Source organism: Meleagris gallopavo, chromosome 6, assembly GCF_905368555.1.
Source record: "Meleagris gallopavo chromosome 6, MGAL_WU_HG_1.1, whole genome shotgun sequence".
In the NCBI taxonomy this organism is placed as follows: Eukaryota; Metazoa; Chordata; class Aves; order Galliformes; family Phasianidae; genus Meleagris; species Meleagris gallopavo.
The window spans coordinates 34,473,559-34,493,035 of record NC_139409.1 but is presented as its reverse complement, the minus strand read 5'-3'; the positions used below and the strand labels follow the sequence as shown (position 1 = coordinate 34,493,035).

Sequence of the window (19,477 nt, the reverse complement as noted above, 5' to 3'; positions counted from 1 at the left end):
ACAGCCGGGCTGCCACGTTCCCGGGTGCTCCTCAGCCCCGATGCCGTGCAAGAAGCGGGGAGCAGGAAGAAGGATCCAGGAGCAGACAGTAACGACCACAACCCAACGACGGCCACGGCCTCAACGCCGCCTTGCGCGCCTGCGCGCAGGGAGAGAAGGACGGGGGGTGGGAGGCGGTGCTATCGCGCGTCTCCGCGTGCGGGCAGGGAGCCCTTCCCCTTCCCTTCTCTTCCTTTCCCTTCCCCGGGCCTCCCCCAACGCCTCCCCCTGCCCCGCGTCCCTCGCAGGGCGCCGGGTCGGCGCGGGGTTCTGCGAGCAGCGCAGGGAGGGAGGGAGGGAGGGAGCGGGGAGAGAGAGAGAAAGAGAAAGAGAGAGAGGCTGAGCCAGATCTTCATGCCACTGCAGGCAGCAGCAGCAGCAGGTAAAACCAGCCCCGGAGCATCTGCTCCCTTCACCCGCTTGCCCCCCTCCCCGCCGGCCGCCCTGCAGTCAAAGTGCGCCGGCCCCCGCCGGGTCTCTCCCGGCGGCGCCGCCCCGTCCCGCCGCTCCCGGCCGTCGGCGCGCAGCGCTGGGGCTGGTGAGGCCTGCGCGCAGCGGGTGCCGCGGGCCGCTGCCCGGCCTCCTCCCGCTGCTTCCCGCGAGGCCGCCTCCTCCGGGCCCGGCGGAGGGCAGGTGCTCCCGGTAGGGACCGCTGAAGCCAGAGCCTCGGTTCTGGGAGGTGGAAGCAGGGAGGGAGGAGGAGACAGATGGTCATAAGGTTGTCCGCCCCTGGATTTTTTATTTTTTTTCTCCATTGTTGTCGGTAGTAATTCTTATGGCTGAAGAGGAAAGAGTTAAGGTCGAAGTGATTTTTCTTTTCCCAGGCCTTGACAAAGAGTTTTTGGAAAACGCCGGGTTTCTCTCCACTTTCTTGACCCCAGTGACTGTCTTTCCTTTCCTTCCCACCCATCTGACCCCAGTCTGTGCTAACTGCCCAATTTATTGCCTATGGAGTGACAGCTTTAGACTTACTAATTGCCACATTTGGTTATCTTTATGTTACAGTAGTTCAAGCAGTGTAGTCAGTATGGATTTCAGTGCAAGGGCTGCAGTTTGCACATTTTAGTTGTTGGAGGGTTTCATCCCCTTAGGTTGCTGTACCATACCCATCAGTTGTGTAGTGTAGGTACATATCCTATGGTGTTATTCATCCTGGGGGCTTCGTGGTTTGCTTTTAAGGAATAGTTGTCCCATCACACTGACAGAACGTTGCTTTAAGTGGTACATATGACTTGAAATATTTAACAAACAAGAGAAATGTTAGTTAATATGTGAAAGACGCATATTCCAAAGCATACTAGATTGGCTATCAGGAGTCAAGAATGGTCTTCCAGTTTTGCCGTGCAGCCATACAACATTCTTTTGCTGCTTTATTGCCAGCAATCCTGCTTATCTGCCCTTACAGAGTACTCTGCAACTTGGTTAAAAAGCACAACTATTCTCATACCAATGTAACTTCATTAAAGTTTATCAGTTCTGTTCTTTGCCACACTCTCATTCAATGATAGCATTTCTGTGAAAACTAAACCTTCCACAGTGTATCCCAAATAAATATGGGCTGTTTATTGGAATTGAAATTTTTTTTTGAAAAGTCGAAGGTAATAAAACACACAGATAAATTAATCCCAGATCCCACCTATCTCAGAATCGTTGCTCGCTACTAGCTTTGTAGCTCCATCCAACAGGCAGTCCTGAAACTGGGCAGTAATAACAGTGTATCACTTGTGGGCAACAATGTTTCTTCTTTTGGAAACCAGTCCCTGTTTTGTAATAGTTGTCTGACTTAATGTTATCTTGAATAACAAATTGCCTGATTTCTTGTTTACTGACACATGTGGCCTGTTCGTATCACATGCATACATATAATGGTAGTGATTATATATACGATTATGGACTCGGTGCAATTTGTGCAATTTAGGTTTTGTCACGCATTCTGACACATCTGATAAAAATAGAACTAGACCCAGTCCGGCCCAAAGAAATTGTTGAGATTTTAAACTTACATGTAATTCATAACATTGTTGAACCGTCAGCTGGAACTTACCCTTGTGCGATTTGCACACCTGCATTATGAACTTCAGCTCATAACAATGTATGAGATCACAAGCAATTCCTCTTTTTACATATAAGTGTATATGGGGAAGAAAGTGCATGGCTGATCTTCCCCCACTTTCCCCCCGATTTTATGATGGCTTAATTTATAGAAATTGTTGATATAGTCAACTCCCATGCAGGCTGAACATTTCGAAAGATACTGGTGGCATTCTTTTGTTAGTGAGGTAAAGAGACAGGAGGATGTTCTCCTGCTTGGTGAATAGCAATTACATTGATATAAGGCCTTGTACCAGTGGTAGCGTTCAAGAATTAGTAACACTGGTGGGATTCTTGTTTGTTCTGCCTCGTTTCACCTGAGGGAAATCACATGCCCAATTTTATACAAGTAATTTTCAGATCGTGCTGCAATGTTAGCAAAGCTCACTTGTCACACAAAAAATGGTTCATACCTTTCCTTAAAATACCATGGCACCTGCAAGAGTGACACTTAGCCTTGTGAAAACATTCCTCTCACATTTGTCCTTTGTGTTACAGAGTTGGTTTTACTCCATTGTTCTTTTATCTTTTGTTTACATTTCTGTAGTGGAATTCTTTTGGAATTTGCTACCTCATATTAGCTTGCAAGTGAAGTGTGATTTGGTGGAAGTGTGTTTTATGTGCTCTGCCTGCCTATGATTTACACTACTGTAGATATTTGCTGTCTCTGGGTTATTCTTGCTATTATAACTTCATTTTTTACTGTGGGAGGACTATGCAAAGAGCTGCTTTGCACTTTGCCCTGTAAGGAATTCTGCTGCTGAAGACTTTTTAGAAAGTTTACTCTGTGCTCCATCCTTAGGAGCTTTATCTTAAACTGTTAGGTACGCTGCTGTAATTGGCAACAGCTGTTGCTGAGAATTGTGGAGGATAGACAGTTTCTGAGATAATCAGTAACTAGTCCATTTGAGGCTTTGTTGATTAGCACGTGTAAGAGAATTTTGGATCAGGAGTCAGTGATGACTGCAGAGTGCAAATGTGGTATGGTATGTAAATAGTTTGCCTTAGCCTCTACACCACTCTGGAGTGAATAAGATACAGGTTTTGGGTGTTCTAAGCCCAGTAAGCTGCCCAAGGCAGCCCACTCTGTAGCCCATAAAAGTACAGGTATTTGGCTGCGTTGTGCTGTAGGAGAAAGAGGGCTGTGAAACATAATGTGAAGGAGTTGTTTGCCTGTGTTTGACTGCTGTATTAATGAGCCTTCAACTCTTTTTTTTGACGTCTGAAAGAGTAGGCATAATCGTTGCCATTTCCAGTTTTTGAAGGTTGGTATTGAATTGTGTTTTGCTTGATAATGTTTTCAGTTAACCATGTTAACTAAATCCAGGTTATTATTTTTTTTTTCTTTCCTGATATTTCAGCTTCTGGGATCGAATACTCTCTAAAAAGAGCCCAACACAGAGTTAAAGTTTATATCATAGTGAGTAGCATTATAATCTGATAAATCATATTACTTTTATTTATGTTAAACACTAAAAGGAGTGATTTGAATTTTATCAGTATCTGTGTGTGATGATCATTGAGGAGACATAGTTAACTCTATTTATGCTCTGAGAGTTGGCATTAGACATGAAAGAGCCAAGCTGAACACTTCTCCAGACTGCATCCAGACCTTTGAGATGAACGTGCAGCAGTTGGCAGTCCATGAGGATAAAGATCAAAGAATTACTAAACAAATCAGAAATAGCTATTTTGCCTGTGTTAATGGCTAGATGTCAATTTCTAAATGACGAGTCATACCACGATCTGAAGTCTAGTTGGAAATAATTTGCACATAATAGGAAGTTGATGTTCAACTGATGTTGAACTGAACGTGGTGGAAGAGAGTCATCATTCCAGTGTCTTGTGCTGTATTTTTTGATAAAACTTTATGTTTACCTATGTACTATTTAAGTTGAGGTGCTTTTAGTTCTGTTAATGGGTTAGCAAATCTGTATTTTAGGTTTCTTAAAGAACATTATTACCACGTTGCTAATTAATCTAGTGCAAGTATGCAAAATTCATGTGGTTTACTTAACTTGACTTTCCTGCACTACTATATCAACTGGTGCTGCTTTAGAACGGGGATCAGCTCTGTCTTGTTATGTTCACATGCGCTTCACCTTGAATGTATTAGAGCATCAGTTTTTGTCTGAGCGGATACTTTTTTTTTTTCACTGAATTTCTAGTTGGCTAAGCTTTTTTCGAAAGTATATCAAGATACTGAGAATCTACCATTTACTTCTCTGGATGACTTGTTTCAATGATTCATCTTTTCCACTATTTAAAAATAAGGCATGCAATTATTGTTTGAATACATTTGGATGCATCTGTCGTTCAGTGGTTCTTGTTGTCATGTCTGAATTCTCTTTCACATCAGACTGCCTTAAAAACTTGATTTATCCCTTTGACACAGTTGTCAGTTGTATGGTGTCAGTCCCTAGCGTTTAAATATAGAGGTAGCTTTTAAAATACACGATCGAAATCTACGATCAACAGATCACAGATTTACTGGGCTGGCAGCCTTAGGACTCATGGAGAAGTTTAACAAGTATGCTGATGTAAAGCGTTTATCTCACCATGTTTTTTAACATCTGATCTGGAACATCTGTTTGACAAATGAGTTGGAAAGAAAATCAATATAATGTGATACAATTATACCATTTTGAATATTTCCAACTATAGAGTGAAAGTTTTTATTGGCTATTTTTTATCTTTGTGTATGATTTTTAACACTTCTGCCACCTTTGCCTAGCCACAGGGCTGTGCTGGTATTGAGATGGTGTGTGGTGCTGCTGGCTGCATCGTATGTGATGTTTGATGTTTCTCAGCTTCTACACTTCATAACTGTTTCATGTTGATGGTGATCCACCTCACACTTTTCTGTATTGTTGATCGTTTTATTGCTTTCTTTGTTTTTTTTTTCCCCCAAAAAAACACTGGTATTCAAACATGTGGGATGAATTTTAACCCAATTTGTCCTCTTTGTTAGCTGTAAAACTGAAGGATGGCTTCCATTTGCATGTTTTCCATTTCAGATTTTTCTTCCCAGTCAGTTGTGTTCTTAGGTTTTTTCAGCTTCAGAAATATAGGAACCTCAGGAATGTGAGAGTGTGCTGCATGATAAGTTTATGTATGTTTCAGTGATCTCTGGCTGTGTAATCAGATCATGATCAAGTGGTTCTCACGCTGTCCACAGTTCCTTGTCCAGTGATTCGTTTTAGATGTTATAATGAGATGGTAATTTCTCTGTGCCCGTTACAGTGAGTAGTGTTAGAAAACTGTTGGTAATACTTTTTTAAAAACTGCTATTTTTACTCTTGGCTGCTTAAGATCCTGGGATATTTGGTTTCATGTTTGAAGACTTCAGTTTGACATCTCTTTCAGCAAATCACAGGTATACGCTCATGAAAGAAAAATCCTCCTGTTCTCTAGTTGGAGCTGAGGGTTTGTAGCAGAGTTCCACTTGTGTTGCCCTCTGAGCTGTCTCAATTCTTATACCTGTTCATAGTCAGTATGCCATGATTATGAGTTACCAGGTAGTGAATAACTGAAGTATGTTTTCTGAGAACCTAGACTGTGCAAGTTTCATAACAGGAGCTATTTTTGTTTAATCACTAGCCTTTACACAACTGGATTTCTGGCCTCTTTATTGGGAAGGAATAGAGATTTCTGATGTTTATTGAGAATAGACTTGAATTTCAAGGTGCAGAACTTGTTAAATTTTTAAAGAATTTTTCTAGAATTGTAGAGGTATGGTTTTGGCACCTAGACTTTGCTCTGATGTTAGCATAAAGATTGTACCTTGCATCAGATAAACTGTCATCAGAGCTGTTAATTTGTCATTTACAGTGGCCAACAACTGGTGCTTTATAGGTGATAAAAAAATTACGGTTGTGGCATAATCTCCATACCAAGGAGCTCTTCAAATTTTTTTTGGTTTGTAATGGTTTATGATTATGAAATTTTTCCATTAGCACCAATGGAAGCGGCCAATTGTTTCTGTATTCTGTATGATATGGATATAAGCATTATATTCTTCGATGTTTTTTTTCTTCCTGCCCTTATTTACAGCAAGGCAACATCTGTATCTGGATGGTGATCCATCTGTATTTGACTGTTTGGACTTTGATATGTTGCAGAGTTGATCTATTTTCTAATTTTCCCTACCAGATTCACTTAAAAAAAAAAAAAAATGTTTTTTTTCCTGATCTGTGATTAGTTTTTCTTACATCTGTGCTTTAAAAGAAATTGTCAATGTTCACACTGTCCTTTTCAGATGTAAATTTGGACACTCTTAAAGACTTTGAAGACTCATGATATGTTTCACATTTATTTCACAGTTGTTTTCACATAATCATGCCTGCTGCACTGTAAATGTGAACAAGAGGATCCAATGCCTAGGCGGTACTTGGATTTCTTGTACCTTCTTGACTAAATTTTATCTCGCGTATTCATGATTAACACTTGGTAGTTTTGTAGAGCCATTCATCCATAAAAGAAAATGATGTTAATCATTTCCAGTGAGAGGGAAGTGTCTTATTCAAGGCCAAACATCAACTCTGAGTGGGAGCTCCAGTTAGAACTCAGATTTTAGATTATACATCACAGTTAATTCACTGCAAGATATTTAGTAAATCGCACTGTTTAAATGAGTTTGCTAAATTGTGGAAAAGATTATGTAATATGTCTTTACTAATTAAATTGTAGGCTTTGTCAAATGAATTTGAGAAGCACAGTGAAAGAGTAGATTTAAGGAGAGTAGTACTAATCATCACAGGAAGAATGCAAGCAAATATTTAGCAATACACTTCTCTTAGGGTAAATCCATTAGGTTATTTCATAGTTGTGCTGGCTATAATGGAATTACTAATTTCTGTAGTGAGAAGAGTGGCTTTCAGCTGATAATGATGCTCTTTTTGTAGGGCCTGCTTCCTATAAAACATTGCACGACTTTCACAGCAGTGACTTAAAAACATGCAGCATATGCAGACTGTATTTCATTTGGAACCATGTATTTGAAAGAAAGGGAAGAGCTTTGCTTGACTTTCAGTTATTCATGAGTCCACAGAATAGTATTTCCTCCTTTAGGCCTGACTCATTTTTAATTTACATCATTTTCACGTATGCCTATGGCACTAATAAATATACAGTTTGGAGAAAAGTTAATAAATCCAAGTACTCTACCTTGGCAATTCTTTTATACAAGTGTATAAAACATACATATGTATATATATATGGATGTATGTGTTTTTTGTGTGCTGAAAATCAAAGCTATTGCTGCTTGTGATAATACCTTTTACAACTCATTGTATCACACAGCATGTGCAATGCATTAAGCGTACTCTAATACATATATCTGACAGGCCAAAGACTTGACCTTATTTAGTTTTAATTGTTGTGCATTGTACATTTATAAATAAAATGTATTCTGGCCCTGTTAGTTTTCCTGCTGTATGAAAATGTGAAGTGGATAATGTTTAAGAGATTGTTTTGTTCTGAAGAATGCAGAAGTTGGGGCACCACTACATTTCCTTTCTGTAGCTGTTTGAGAGAGAAGCAGATGAGTGTGTGTAGAGGAACAGGCAACAGGCAGGAACTGCGTGACTTCCTTAAGCAGAGGAACTCATATCCAAATTAGTAGAAAGATTTTTTTCTAAGCACATATATGTTCACATATTGTGAAAGATGATGATGACAGTGCCTTCTAATGGGATACAAGCACTACAGAGCAGTAGCAGGTAACACAGAAGAAGAAATGGCTCACCTCTTCCAATGACAGGTGATAGCTTGAGAGGAATGCAATCTCTATACAGAGATGTTGCTAACCCTTAAATGGAGGGTTAGGAAGGGTAAATCCAGGCTTCACCTCTTGCTGTCACTCTGGTGCATTGCTTACACCTGAGCTTCCTGGGTTAGCCACACCTCACTTGGTGCTCAACCATCGTTTCATGCCGTGACTTGGCAATTCCACTGCACCAGGTAATTTATTGTTTGTTGATGACTTTTTCAGCAGGTCTGAAAGTTACAATGACTAAGTAACAAGGAGCAAAGGAAAGATGTATTGACATATCACGAAGTAGAAGGTGCTTTGGTTTTTGGATTTGTGTAGTGTTTCCAACTCTTATTTATTACACTGCGCACAAGTCTTGATCTGAAGTCTGCTTGACTCAGGCACAAGATGAAAGTTGAGGCTTGACTGTAGGTCAGGGAATTGTGAAGAGAATTAAGGGATAGGTGGAATGAGAAATGTATGGGGCAGGATGCACCTTCTCCATCCATTACCAGCTGATGACCAGCTGTTTGTGTTTCATACTACAAATTTACCTTTTTCTGTACTGTTTGTAGACCTGAGCAGAAACAGTTTGCTTGTTGCTTTTGTTCCTGGCCTTTGATCAGTACTGCTCTTTGCTGATTTAACATACCTTTAGGATATAATGACAAACTTTCCTATGCAGAGATAGGGAAAAAAAATAAAAATAAAAATACAGCACATGTGCCCTGAACTGACTATTGTCTCTTTTGGTTTTATCTTGAGTTTTAAGCATGTTTTCAGAGTGAGGTGTGGGTCATTCTGTACACGAGAAGAAATGAAAAAATATATTGGAAAGATATGAGTCAATATTTTTAATAAACATATCTGATAACGATGTTGGATATTTAGTTGGTAAGGGCAGAACCACTTAACTGGAGGATCAGCCCTTATGGAACTGAGCGGAAAAGTGAAAAGATCAGCAGCTGCTGTTACTGCTGGACATAGCTCCTCTTGGGTGTTGTGCACAACTGAGAGGGACTGAGGTACATACACAGAATGTATATAGGTCACACTGAAAGTAATGAGTCCCATTTATTTCCATGGAATCAACAACAGACACAAAGAGAACGATAGCACTATTTGACAGACCAAATCCTTGGCTACAAAACATGATTTTTCAACAGAGTCACCACCATGAGTTGTGCATTTTTCCAGCGATGAGCAAGAGCCTGCATGATGTACTCATAAAGTAGGAGGTATTACTTTCAGAGCAGCCCTCATATATATACTTGTCATCCGTTACAAATCTAGCTGGGATGTTGTTAATTGAACAGCACTGTACAGAGTCATTGATTGCAGAAAGTACTAATTTATTTCAGTATGTTCCTCTGTTTTTGTTGCCTTTTGTTTTTCTGATCTTTAGGGAGTTTAGGTGAACTGTCAATAAGTTTTTTGAATATTAGAAGAAAACTGTATAGTTCTGCCTGTAAACCAGTATTCTAAACTGATGTATGCCAGGAATCAGAGCACGCTGTTTCTTCTCATAGCTGTTCAGTGCAACTGGGTTTTTATGTTAATTTGTGGTAATACTGTATGATATGTCAGTCATACAGTATCATACTGTATCAGTATGATATGATCAGTCATTGTTATGATTTCCAGTAATTTTATCAGAGGGCAAATGTAGGTTGAGTGAACGTCGTTTTACATCATCTTAACAACTTAGATTGGGATAAAAGTTTATTTATATACTCGTGTTATAGTTTTGTGTGGGTTGACTGGAGTGCTTCACTTTCTAGAGCTAATGTTATGTATCCCTTAGTCCAGAGGCATGTTAGATGTCTCCTAATGCAGATAATCTTTTGCTGGTATTTCTAGATACTGTTTCCACTAAGACTCAGCATAATCTCCCAATTTCTATTACACTCAGAAGCTTTAAGATTGTGCAATCCCCTTCCAAAAGTAGTGGATCAGTCTAGCTCAAGCCGTGTAAGAGCCAGAAAGAAAAATGGAGGAGTAGGAAGGGGGTAACTAGGGCTTAAACCTGTGGGTTTAAGAAGAGAACCTTCAGTGTAAAGCTTATAAACAGGAATTGAGTAGCACTGTAAGCATCTTCCTACTTTTTTTCCTTTTCACATGAAGCATTTCTTTCAGATCCCTCTTACTGGTTTCTCTGCAGTCTTGTTCTGCCCTAATGCTTGTAGCCTTTACCTTTCCTGAGTTAGCATACTAAGACTCCACCTTCTGAAAAACTGGAAAAAAATCAGACCCCACAAAACAGACAGTGTGTCGTGAATATTTGCTGACCTTTATTATTTTCATTTTTTATTTATTGCAGTGTATGTCTTTTAGCATTTTGCCTGATTTATGTGGATGTCAAGCTCCTCTGCTTCTGTGTTTGCAAGTGGTGAGTGGGTCCGTCTGCAACAAGTAATTGTAAGGTCATGGTGTGAGTTAACCACAGTAGGCAGCTGAGCATCACACGTCCACAGAAAGGAAATGCGGGCAAGGAAGAGCAAATATACTAGCAATAAGGATATAGTTTTAGATACTGAGGCAGATTATACTATATAACTGCATCTGTAGGAATAATGGAAGACTTTTAACTAAGGTCTTTATTATCCTAAAATAGTACGCAGTGATAGGGGCGTGATCAGAACAGACAATGTGGGGTCACAGAAAACTTTGGCAAGCCTGTGAGATGAGTGTTTTAGAGGTTTAGAGGTGACACACTTCATGTATTGGTTGGGAGGCAAGCTGGATTGTATGAGTGAGTGGAGAAAATGAGAATTTCGGCTGTATAAGCAGGTTGAATTTTACCTCTATGATTTTTGTTAAAAATAAGAACAGCAAATTTAGGTGAGATTGGAAGATGAGGAGGAGTTTGTGAATATCAGCTCATTTTGAACCCGAGCAATAAAAATGGTGACAAACATGTATTTGATCCCGAGAGAGGAAAAAGTAATGAAGGATTTCTTATTTTTCTCACTCAGTTTGCACTAGAAAGAAGAATAACTTCAGTAGTACATTACTTTAAGCTAGCACTGCTTCTGGTGTGCCTTGCACTTCCTGCACTTTCCCTTCTTAAAAAAGGACTCGTGTTTCCAGGAAGTCTCTAAGTTGCTAGCATTACATTTCACTTAATGTTTCTCTGTCACTCTAGTCAGACAACTTCTAAAATTATTGTTCAGATTAACTTCAGAGTGAATGGAGTTTGGGTTGCATTTTCAGTTTTTCAACATGATAGAATTTGCTTTTCAAGTCCTGAGGTGGTTCACAGTGATTTCATCACTGAAAAGTATTTGTAACTGACAACAATAAATAAACTGCCATTTGACTTGAGACTAATTTCTTGCTACAGTTGAGAATAGTGCTTGGTGAAATGTTACAGTTATGCCACTTTTATTGTTGCTCATTTTGCTTGGCTGTAAAGGATCCGAAACAAGTGTCAAATCCAGAAATCTGTTATAGCAGCCAGTAATGTGTTTCTAGTGATGCATTGCTGTGTCTGTTTACATCATCCACTGGAGGTACCAAGGCTTTCTGTGCGGTCCCTTCTGATATGCTAACCCCTTCCCTCTAACTACTGAGATGAATTTTTGCACTTCCCCTACCTTGACAGAATGTTTCAAAACATTTTTACTTCTATTTGTTATTTGCCTTTTCTGAGGCTGAATCTATGCTTGCTGTCAATTCTACTCAAAACTTGTGCTGCCATTATGGTAGATTGACTTGAAGATACAAGTAAGGAGTGGCAGACAGCAAAATGAAATGCAAGCAGACCTACTAATCACATGAACATGTGAACAAATGGAAAAATATTTAGTAGCGTCTGTCATCTTGTGTAGATGAAAGACACAGGGAGATGATCTCTCTGCTCTTGAGGTTTGCTTTGGTCCCTTCCTGTCGGAGTTCAAGTCCTGTTGTCCAGCTTCATAGTGTTTTTGAAGTAGACTGCCTAACAGACAGCTCTAAGTTCAACACCATGATGTTAGCTCTCTTCTCTGACTGGTTATGGATCGTCTGACTGTGCAGGACCTTGCTGGGCATTCCTGCATCCATGTGCAAATATAAGTTACAGTAGTCCTTGAAAGACTGGTCATTTTAGTAATACTATAATGAGAAAAACAACAAAAGCAAACCAAAAAACCTTCCCAAACTTCCATCTATCTTCAGCCCATCTGGTTTCTTGAGGAGAATTTCACTGTGATCTCTCTAGTAAGAGATCTGGCATGAATTCTGGAGTAGCTGCCTCTTATTAGAAACCTGGCTGTGCCTCGGTGAAGGAATGGCAGAAATCCATTTTCTCTGCATCTAGAGGGAATGAGTGTGGTGAGGTGAGATTAAAAGCTAGACTTTGATTTTTATGCCCAATTAATCCTTCATTTGGAATGCCTTTGTGCATGAGTAGGGTGGCCTGGGGGAGTGGCTGGCAACCACAAGAGGTTGCTCAATTCCTGCTGCCTTGTACCAAGTGATGTCGGGCAGGATATGTAAGAAGATTTGCTTACTTTCGGTGATAGAAATAAAAACCAATACTGTACTGAACATGAATGACTACATCAGAATGTACTTACAGCCTTCTGACTGGGCTCAGTAGACGTTTGAGGTGATCACCTCTAAGTTTCTTAAAACAACATTTTTTAAAAATTATTTTTCTGGATCTGAGCAGGTTCAGCTCAAAATTGAATTCTCCCTTAGCTCTGATTTTCGTCCATTAGGATCCCCAAGTAGGATCCCCATCAAGATCTCCACAGGGCTGCTCTCAGTGAGTTCTACCATCCTGTATTCATATCTGAGATTGTACCCAACCCATGCGTAATCCATGTGCAAGGCATAGTGATAATGGATAACTTACAGAGAAAGACTACTCAGTCTCTTATTGAAATATTCATACACAGCATCACTCTTTTTTGAGCCTTTAACATTTGTGGACTTGGCATATGTGCTTGTGTCACACAAGTTCGTATCACCTGATTGTTCATAAAACTAGATCTTCAAGTATCACCTGTAATTTGTTGGTTTTTTTCTTTTCTTTTCTTTTTTTTTTTTTAATTTACATGTCTTCATCTCTTTCATAATGCTATAGGATGTATGGGGAGATTTTTGACATCTAGTCACTGTAAAAGATGCTGTGAATCCGTATAAGCATTTTATAATTCCAGATTGGATAGATAGCCTTTAAATCATATAAATAGTATTTTAAACAAATGATCTCTTTGCTTTCATTGAATCTTGATCTTAAGAAGGTATCTGGAGTATTTTGGCCACAAAACAGCTATCATTCATAGAATGGTGTTAGAATATTAAAAAAATAATAATTCAGGATTAAGTGTTCTGTGATATCTCGCCAGAGGTCTTCCTTCTCCGCACTTTTAGTGCTGATGTAATCCATCAGTTATTCTCATGTAGACAGGCTGCATTTACTAAAGGCCATTCATTTGGTTGGCACTGCTAGCCTCAGTGAGTGATTTGTGCATGATGTGGATGAAGACAGTATTATGGCAGGTGGTCTCTTATTGAAGCAAGTGAAGCTTTTCCTTCTCAGAGTTGAACTATGAGAGCACAACCAAGTTTTGAAATATGCAGGAGTAAAAGTAAATTAGGTTTGGATTTGAGTGTACTTCTCTTTCTTAGTTTTAGTTCTTTAGCTCACTCACTTTGTGTGGTTTACAGTCAGTGAACTGAGAATTTTTGTCATAGAAGTCTCTAGGCCAGCACATGGATATGAAGGAAGGTCTAACCAGGTTTATCGAATGGTGACCCAAACTAATAAGTAAACACAGAACTATCTTAGTAAACCTCGGATGATGGAATCTTCATGTTATCTCGTCATGTGAGTATAACATTCAACTGCAGCAAATTTCTTTTTAAGTTTAAAATCATGTGAAATTTGTATTCATAGTGCACCTCTTTGGATCCTGGAGGTAATCCCTCATAATCAAGAATGTTAAAGAACATTAAGATTACATTATCTAAGCTGATGTATTTTACATTAGTAGAAGTACAGGTGATTGGGAAGTACACTGCATAAAACTCACATGGGCATTATCCCTGCTGTTTGTGTTTGACTTGGCTTTATGTTTAGATTTTGAGCTTTTGTTGATTTCATTATTTAAGCTATCTTCTTTTGTGATAAGTATTACTTACACTGGCGGTAGAAATTTCAAGTTAGAAGGAAACGAATATTTGTAATGGTAAGCATTATGGATAGGTAGCCCATAAGTAGTAAACAAAATAATGCCATCTTTCTGGCAAGCACATAATTTCATGAAATTAGTTTATTCTGAAGTATTGAATGTGATGCTGTAGGTTACTGAAAACAGCTTTAGCAGTAGTATGGAGAATTATGGACAGTTTTTAAAATGTAGTTCATTTACTCACAGCATACATTCTTTGGCTTTTTCTAGGATTTTAGAGGATTTCTGTTGTCTTGTGTTGCTGTTCTGAAGGCATTTGTCGCTTTAAGGAAATTAACTGGTCTGACAGCTCAGAGTAAATATCTTTCGAATGCCTATGTTTTTGCTGTATGTCAAACATTAGATCAGTTATCATTATGAATTTTTGTGTAAAATGGATATTAAAATGCTGGTATGGTTAAGTGAAGTCATGCATTGCCTCCTGAATGCCTGCTGAGTAAGTACTTCATTCCTGAAGCCAGATGTTGAAGTCCAAGGCTTCTATCTGCTTAAGGTTTGTTTTGGGATCTTAAAATTGATCAGTACTCATGAGTCATAGGCAGTTTCACTGTTGATTTCAGTGGTGGGAAGACCCACAGCTAAACAAACTGAAGTGAACAATATGGTTATAAGCAAGATAAATTTACTGGAGGTGAGAATGGGAAGAACAGAGTGTGCAATAGTTAAGTTTAATTTGTGTCAGTCCATTGGCTGTACTTATGTTTCTATTCATTAATTGTGTTTTGTTTTGCTGATAATTTTCTGTATTGGCTCTGATGTCTGCAGCTTATCCACATTACTTGACGAGGGTTAAAATTTTATTATAAATGAAGTTATACTTAAATAGTAAATAATAAATCTGATTTTTAATGAGTCGCAACAGAAATTTTATGTAGTAAAATTACACTGTGAGATACACTGAAAGGGATTTAGTTAACATAGGCTTAAAAACAGAAACAAAAACCAAGAATTATTAATGAAGTAAGGGTAGACAGAACTATGTAGGCCAGGGGAGTTAATGCTATGAATCAGGAATTTGGGAAAGATAACTATGGATAAGTTTTTAACTGAAAATATGGGTATTTTTAACTACTTTTATTTGAATTGAGGACATGTAATAATGTATCGTGAGGCTGTTAGTCTTAATGAATGACCTTTAGATTCAGATCTGTGTCAACTCTTGTGAGTAGCAATCCAATTTCAGTGTGAGAAATAAAATACTTTGGAGGTTAGTCAATGAACAAATTGAACAATCTTTCAGATTAGATAGTGGAAGAAAAAAAAGAATGAACAGCTGGTCAGAGCTTTCAAGTACCTACTTAAAAGAAGCCGTGGTGCTAGAACTGAGGTGACAGTAGGAAAATTAAGATTAGTCAGGAAAGCCATGTTCATGGTTTATAGGCCTGGGTCATACACATCTGCCTTGTCAACTCTTTTTAGTCTGATTAAAATACCAAGGCTTATGACAAAAAAAAAAAAAAAAAAAAAAAAAAAAAAAATCATTGTGAAGAGAGCTCAGGGATTCCTTATTGTTGGCTGCAGTTTTATGTTTGGCTTTGAAGAAACTGACTAGTTTTATAGTTTTAGTCAAAGATCAACACAATCATTTTAGCCTTGACTTTCCCTTCCATGTGTGTGACAGTGCTGGCGGTGTTTTCTTCTGTCAGGCTTTTGTTGTTTGAGATCAGCTCTTTGGCTCACTGACACTGTAATGAGGAGTAAACAAGCCCTATTTCTTTGAGACAATTTGTAGTGTGTTGCCAGTGGATTCTGAGTTTAATGGTACAGGTTTGATAGAAGATCATATAGCTGTAGTGAGCCTCATCATTATATTTTACTTTCTAGTAGTTGTGTTGGAAAAAGTAAATATCCCAGCCCTTTATAGAGGGGTACATCATCTGTCTTGACAACACTGGCATCTGCAATCTGCTTGCTTTAAAATGCCATCTCCTCTGCCTTCTATATACATTTAGCCACTACTTTTAGCTGCTGCATTTCAGACATTCTTCCTGGCATTTTTTCCCACTGATAAATGCGGGAGGTAGTCCAATCACCAACATAAATAAAGGGGTTTGCAGATCTTTTACTCCATACGTCTTTCTCTTCTCTGCTTTCATCACTGACTCAAAAATATTTGGGCTTAGTTTTTTTTCTTCTGCTCTTCTTTTGGAAGAGTAATTTCCTTTCCCATCCGTACATGTATTACCACACTCATATCAAGACACATATTCTAATAGATGGGGCTTAAAAATACATGTCCATCACTTGTATAGGTACAGATATTTGGTATAGGTGCTCAGCCCCACTTTAGGGGATATAGTGTTGCTGAGAAGACAAGCTTTATGTTTCGCGTGTCTGTGATTAGAGAACATAACAGTGGTGTCCCTTAAGAATCAAAATGTATGTACACAGTCTAGCAGTTATATAAACATCTAAAGCCTTCAGCATTGCTGATGTTGGAAATAAGTCAGGATGCTGTCTTCCAGAACCTTTAATAAAAAAATAATAATTAAAAAAAAAAAAACCAAAACATTTTGTTGTTTCTGTTCTGTGTTTGAAACAAGCAAACTTTATTTTCATTGGCTTCTCAGCAGATGATTTCTGGTTTCCAAGTGTCAGTAAAGAAGAAAATGAGAGTGCCTTCTAGTAGGATACAAACCTACTGTGAAATAGCAGGTAAACAAGAAGGATAATTGGTTCACCCCTTCCAATGACCAGTGACAGCTTGAGAGGAGTGCACTCCGTGAACAAAATTAACGAAAAGAAAAAATCAGATGATTTGGAAAGACTAAAATAAATAAATAAATTGATACGTTTATAGTCTCCTATCTAATATAGTTTCCTGTTGTAGAAATTAGAAATTCAGTGAGGCTAAAAATGGAATATAGGGAATGTACATACTGGATGAATATCTTAATCATCATCGGAAAGAATAAATCTCAGTGTTTTCCTGACAATGCACATTTTATCCAAAGTGAAGCAGAGTGAGAGAGTGAACGGATGATCCCAAGTAGTTGAGGAATTAGTTCCTCCCATTTGCATGAATCCTCCACATACACCTTTGTACGAGGGGATACTACCTGCTCTTAGTCATGTAACAACAAGGTTCTATTTGACTGCAAGCTCTTAGAGTTCGAACAAGTATCATGGTCAGTTCCAAACATTGATCAGATGGAGAGAAATAAAAACTGCAGCTCACAAGACTTCATTTTCCATTCCACTGATAATTGTAAAATTGTAACTATAGGAAAGTATCATACAGAATTCATCGAACTGTTTCATTTGTAGTTATTAACATAGCACAATGAAGTAAAGGAAAGATGCATCTTATTATGTATTTAGTTGAATTAGTTTTAAGAAGTATTGATACAAGTATGGTTTGTTAATCATCAATTACTAAAAACCTGGAGGTTCTATATCAGAAGTAAAGAGGATCTTGATTTAAAGCTGTCACAACGAAGGGAGATTTTAGTTAGTTGGAAAAAGTTTTTGTTGCTTCAGCTTCTTTGGGAGCTCAAAATATCTGATCTGTATTGTCTAAAGAAGACAAAATAACAGCTATTTTTTCCCCAGCAGAAGTCAGAAGCACAGTTGCTAATCTGATGCATTTTGCCCAATTTAAATCTAACGTGGAGTCTTTTTCTTCCTTCATTAAAAGAACTTAAACTCTTCTGGTTCCATTAATGAATTACTAGATCTGGCTCAAACTTAGTCATATTACAGTTAGAAAAAAGGTGAGCGCAGTACTGTTACATCATGTAAAATATTCATTAACCTTGGTGAAAGGTTTTCTTTTACTTAAAGGAATGTAAACAGTAAATGTGTACAAAATGTATCAACATCTAAAATAATAGAAAGTGAATTTTTGAATATTCAAATTTAATTCAAAGATGTAATTTAAGTCAGACGTAATGTTCATGTTAACTCAGTAGTTAATATTGTCGTAATAACATGACTGCTATATTCCTTCAGTTGCTTTATGTAGTATAGTATATACCTACGTAACGTATTACTGGCAGGGATGACCATTAATGGTCATTATCTTGAAAATCTTCTGAAATCTTTACAGTCATCTTTTCCAAGCTCCTTTCTGTTGAGGGTTTGGTTTTGTTTTAAAGACTTTTTCCTGTTTACCACTCATTTAGGTAACTTGTCTTCTACAAAGCAATATGACAGACTTTTACAGATATGATGCCACACTTTTGAGTTTCATTTAGTTAAATTTTTGCTTCTCATTCTGCTGTTTTGTATTGTGCTGGCAAAATTTATAGAGTTTTGCGTGATTAATCCTTTTATTTTTTTCATGGAATACAGTGCTGTTAAAGGTATTCACCAGCCTTCTAGTTAGTTTGAATAACTTGCAGGACATAGCAATTTCTGGTGTGTACTTTTGTCTTTTGCAGATTAGATGTTTCTGTCCTCTCGTATTCAGTATTGATGCACTTATTTTTTTACTTCACTAATGACAGCTTTTACTGTAAATCTAATGATCTGTTTGAGGATTTAAGTTAAAAAGTGTTACCAGTCTTGCTCTAGTGGATAAACCAAGTTCTTTTGTATACTGCTTACTGACATAGGCAGATATTTTATTGATGAATATGGAAAGAGTGTATAGTCCAGTGCTTTGTTGCTTTGTTCCATTCCTCTTATTTATGACACCAGTAATAATGGATGATGAATGAGATATCCAAAACATTAATAAATTACCTTAAGAGGTGTACTAAATCAAAGAGGAGGAGGCTAAGAAATAATCTAAAATAATGCCTCTAAGAAAAGTAAGTTAATTCCAGAATCATTTATTCAGCAATATGCAAAAACCCTGAGAAATTTGTTGAAATCAAACTGCTATAGTTAGGATGATGTTAATATAACTCAGCATTCCAGATTTGCTATTCTTGACTTTTGAGTCTCCAGCTTCAGGTGGCAAGAAATGTAGAATGTATAGAATAAAATCATTCCTTTACACTAAAGTTTAAATGTTGATTTTAAGCATTTTTAAAATAAAACCCAGCAATTTTGTTCTATGTTGGTGATGCTTATATTCTGTTCCCTAAATTCATCTATCCATTAACAGAGTTGAAATTTGCAGCAGTTCTCTGCTGTGGCTTGCATTCACTAGCTTGATGATTTCATGTGAAATATTCACTTACTGCATAGTTTAAAAATAATAATAATAATAATAAAAATTTCTGTGTTTGTGTAGAATCATAGAATCACCAAGGCTGGAAAAGGTCTCCAAGATCATCCAGCCCAACTGTTCTCCTACCACCAGTATTCCCTTTCTAAACCATGTATCTCAGTACAGTATCTAAACATTTCTTGAACAACTCCAGGGATGGAGACTCAACCTCTTTCCCTGGCAGCCCATTCCTGAACCATACTTTTGGAGAAGAAATTCTTCCTAATATTCAGCCTGACCATCCCCTGGCACAAC

The 19,477-nt window shown here is 38.0% G+C and overlaps 1 protein-coding gene across 10 annotated transcripts in view; it reads left to right on the top strand.

The window, feature by feature from the left end:
- Positions 1-272: 272 nt before the first annotated feature.
- TBC1D5 (TBC1 domain family member 5) overlaps positions 273-19,477 on the top strand; it is a 297,677-nt gene continuing 278,472 nt past the window's right edge. For 2 of the 10 annotated variants that reach the window (XM_085226316.1, XM_085226315.1), the window contains exon 1: positions 273-421. In XM_085226316.1, coding sequence (XP_085082442.1) covers positions 394-421 — 28 coding nt within the window. In that variant the 5' untranslated portion in view covers positions 273-393. The remainder of the gene's footprint in view (positions 422-19,477) is intronic. The other 8 variants (XM_085226305.1, XM_085226308.1, XM_085226317.1 and 5 more) reach the window with 7 other exon arrangements.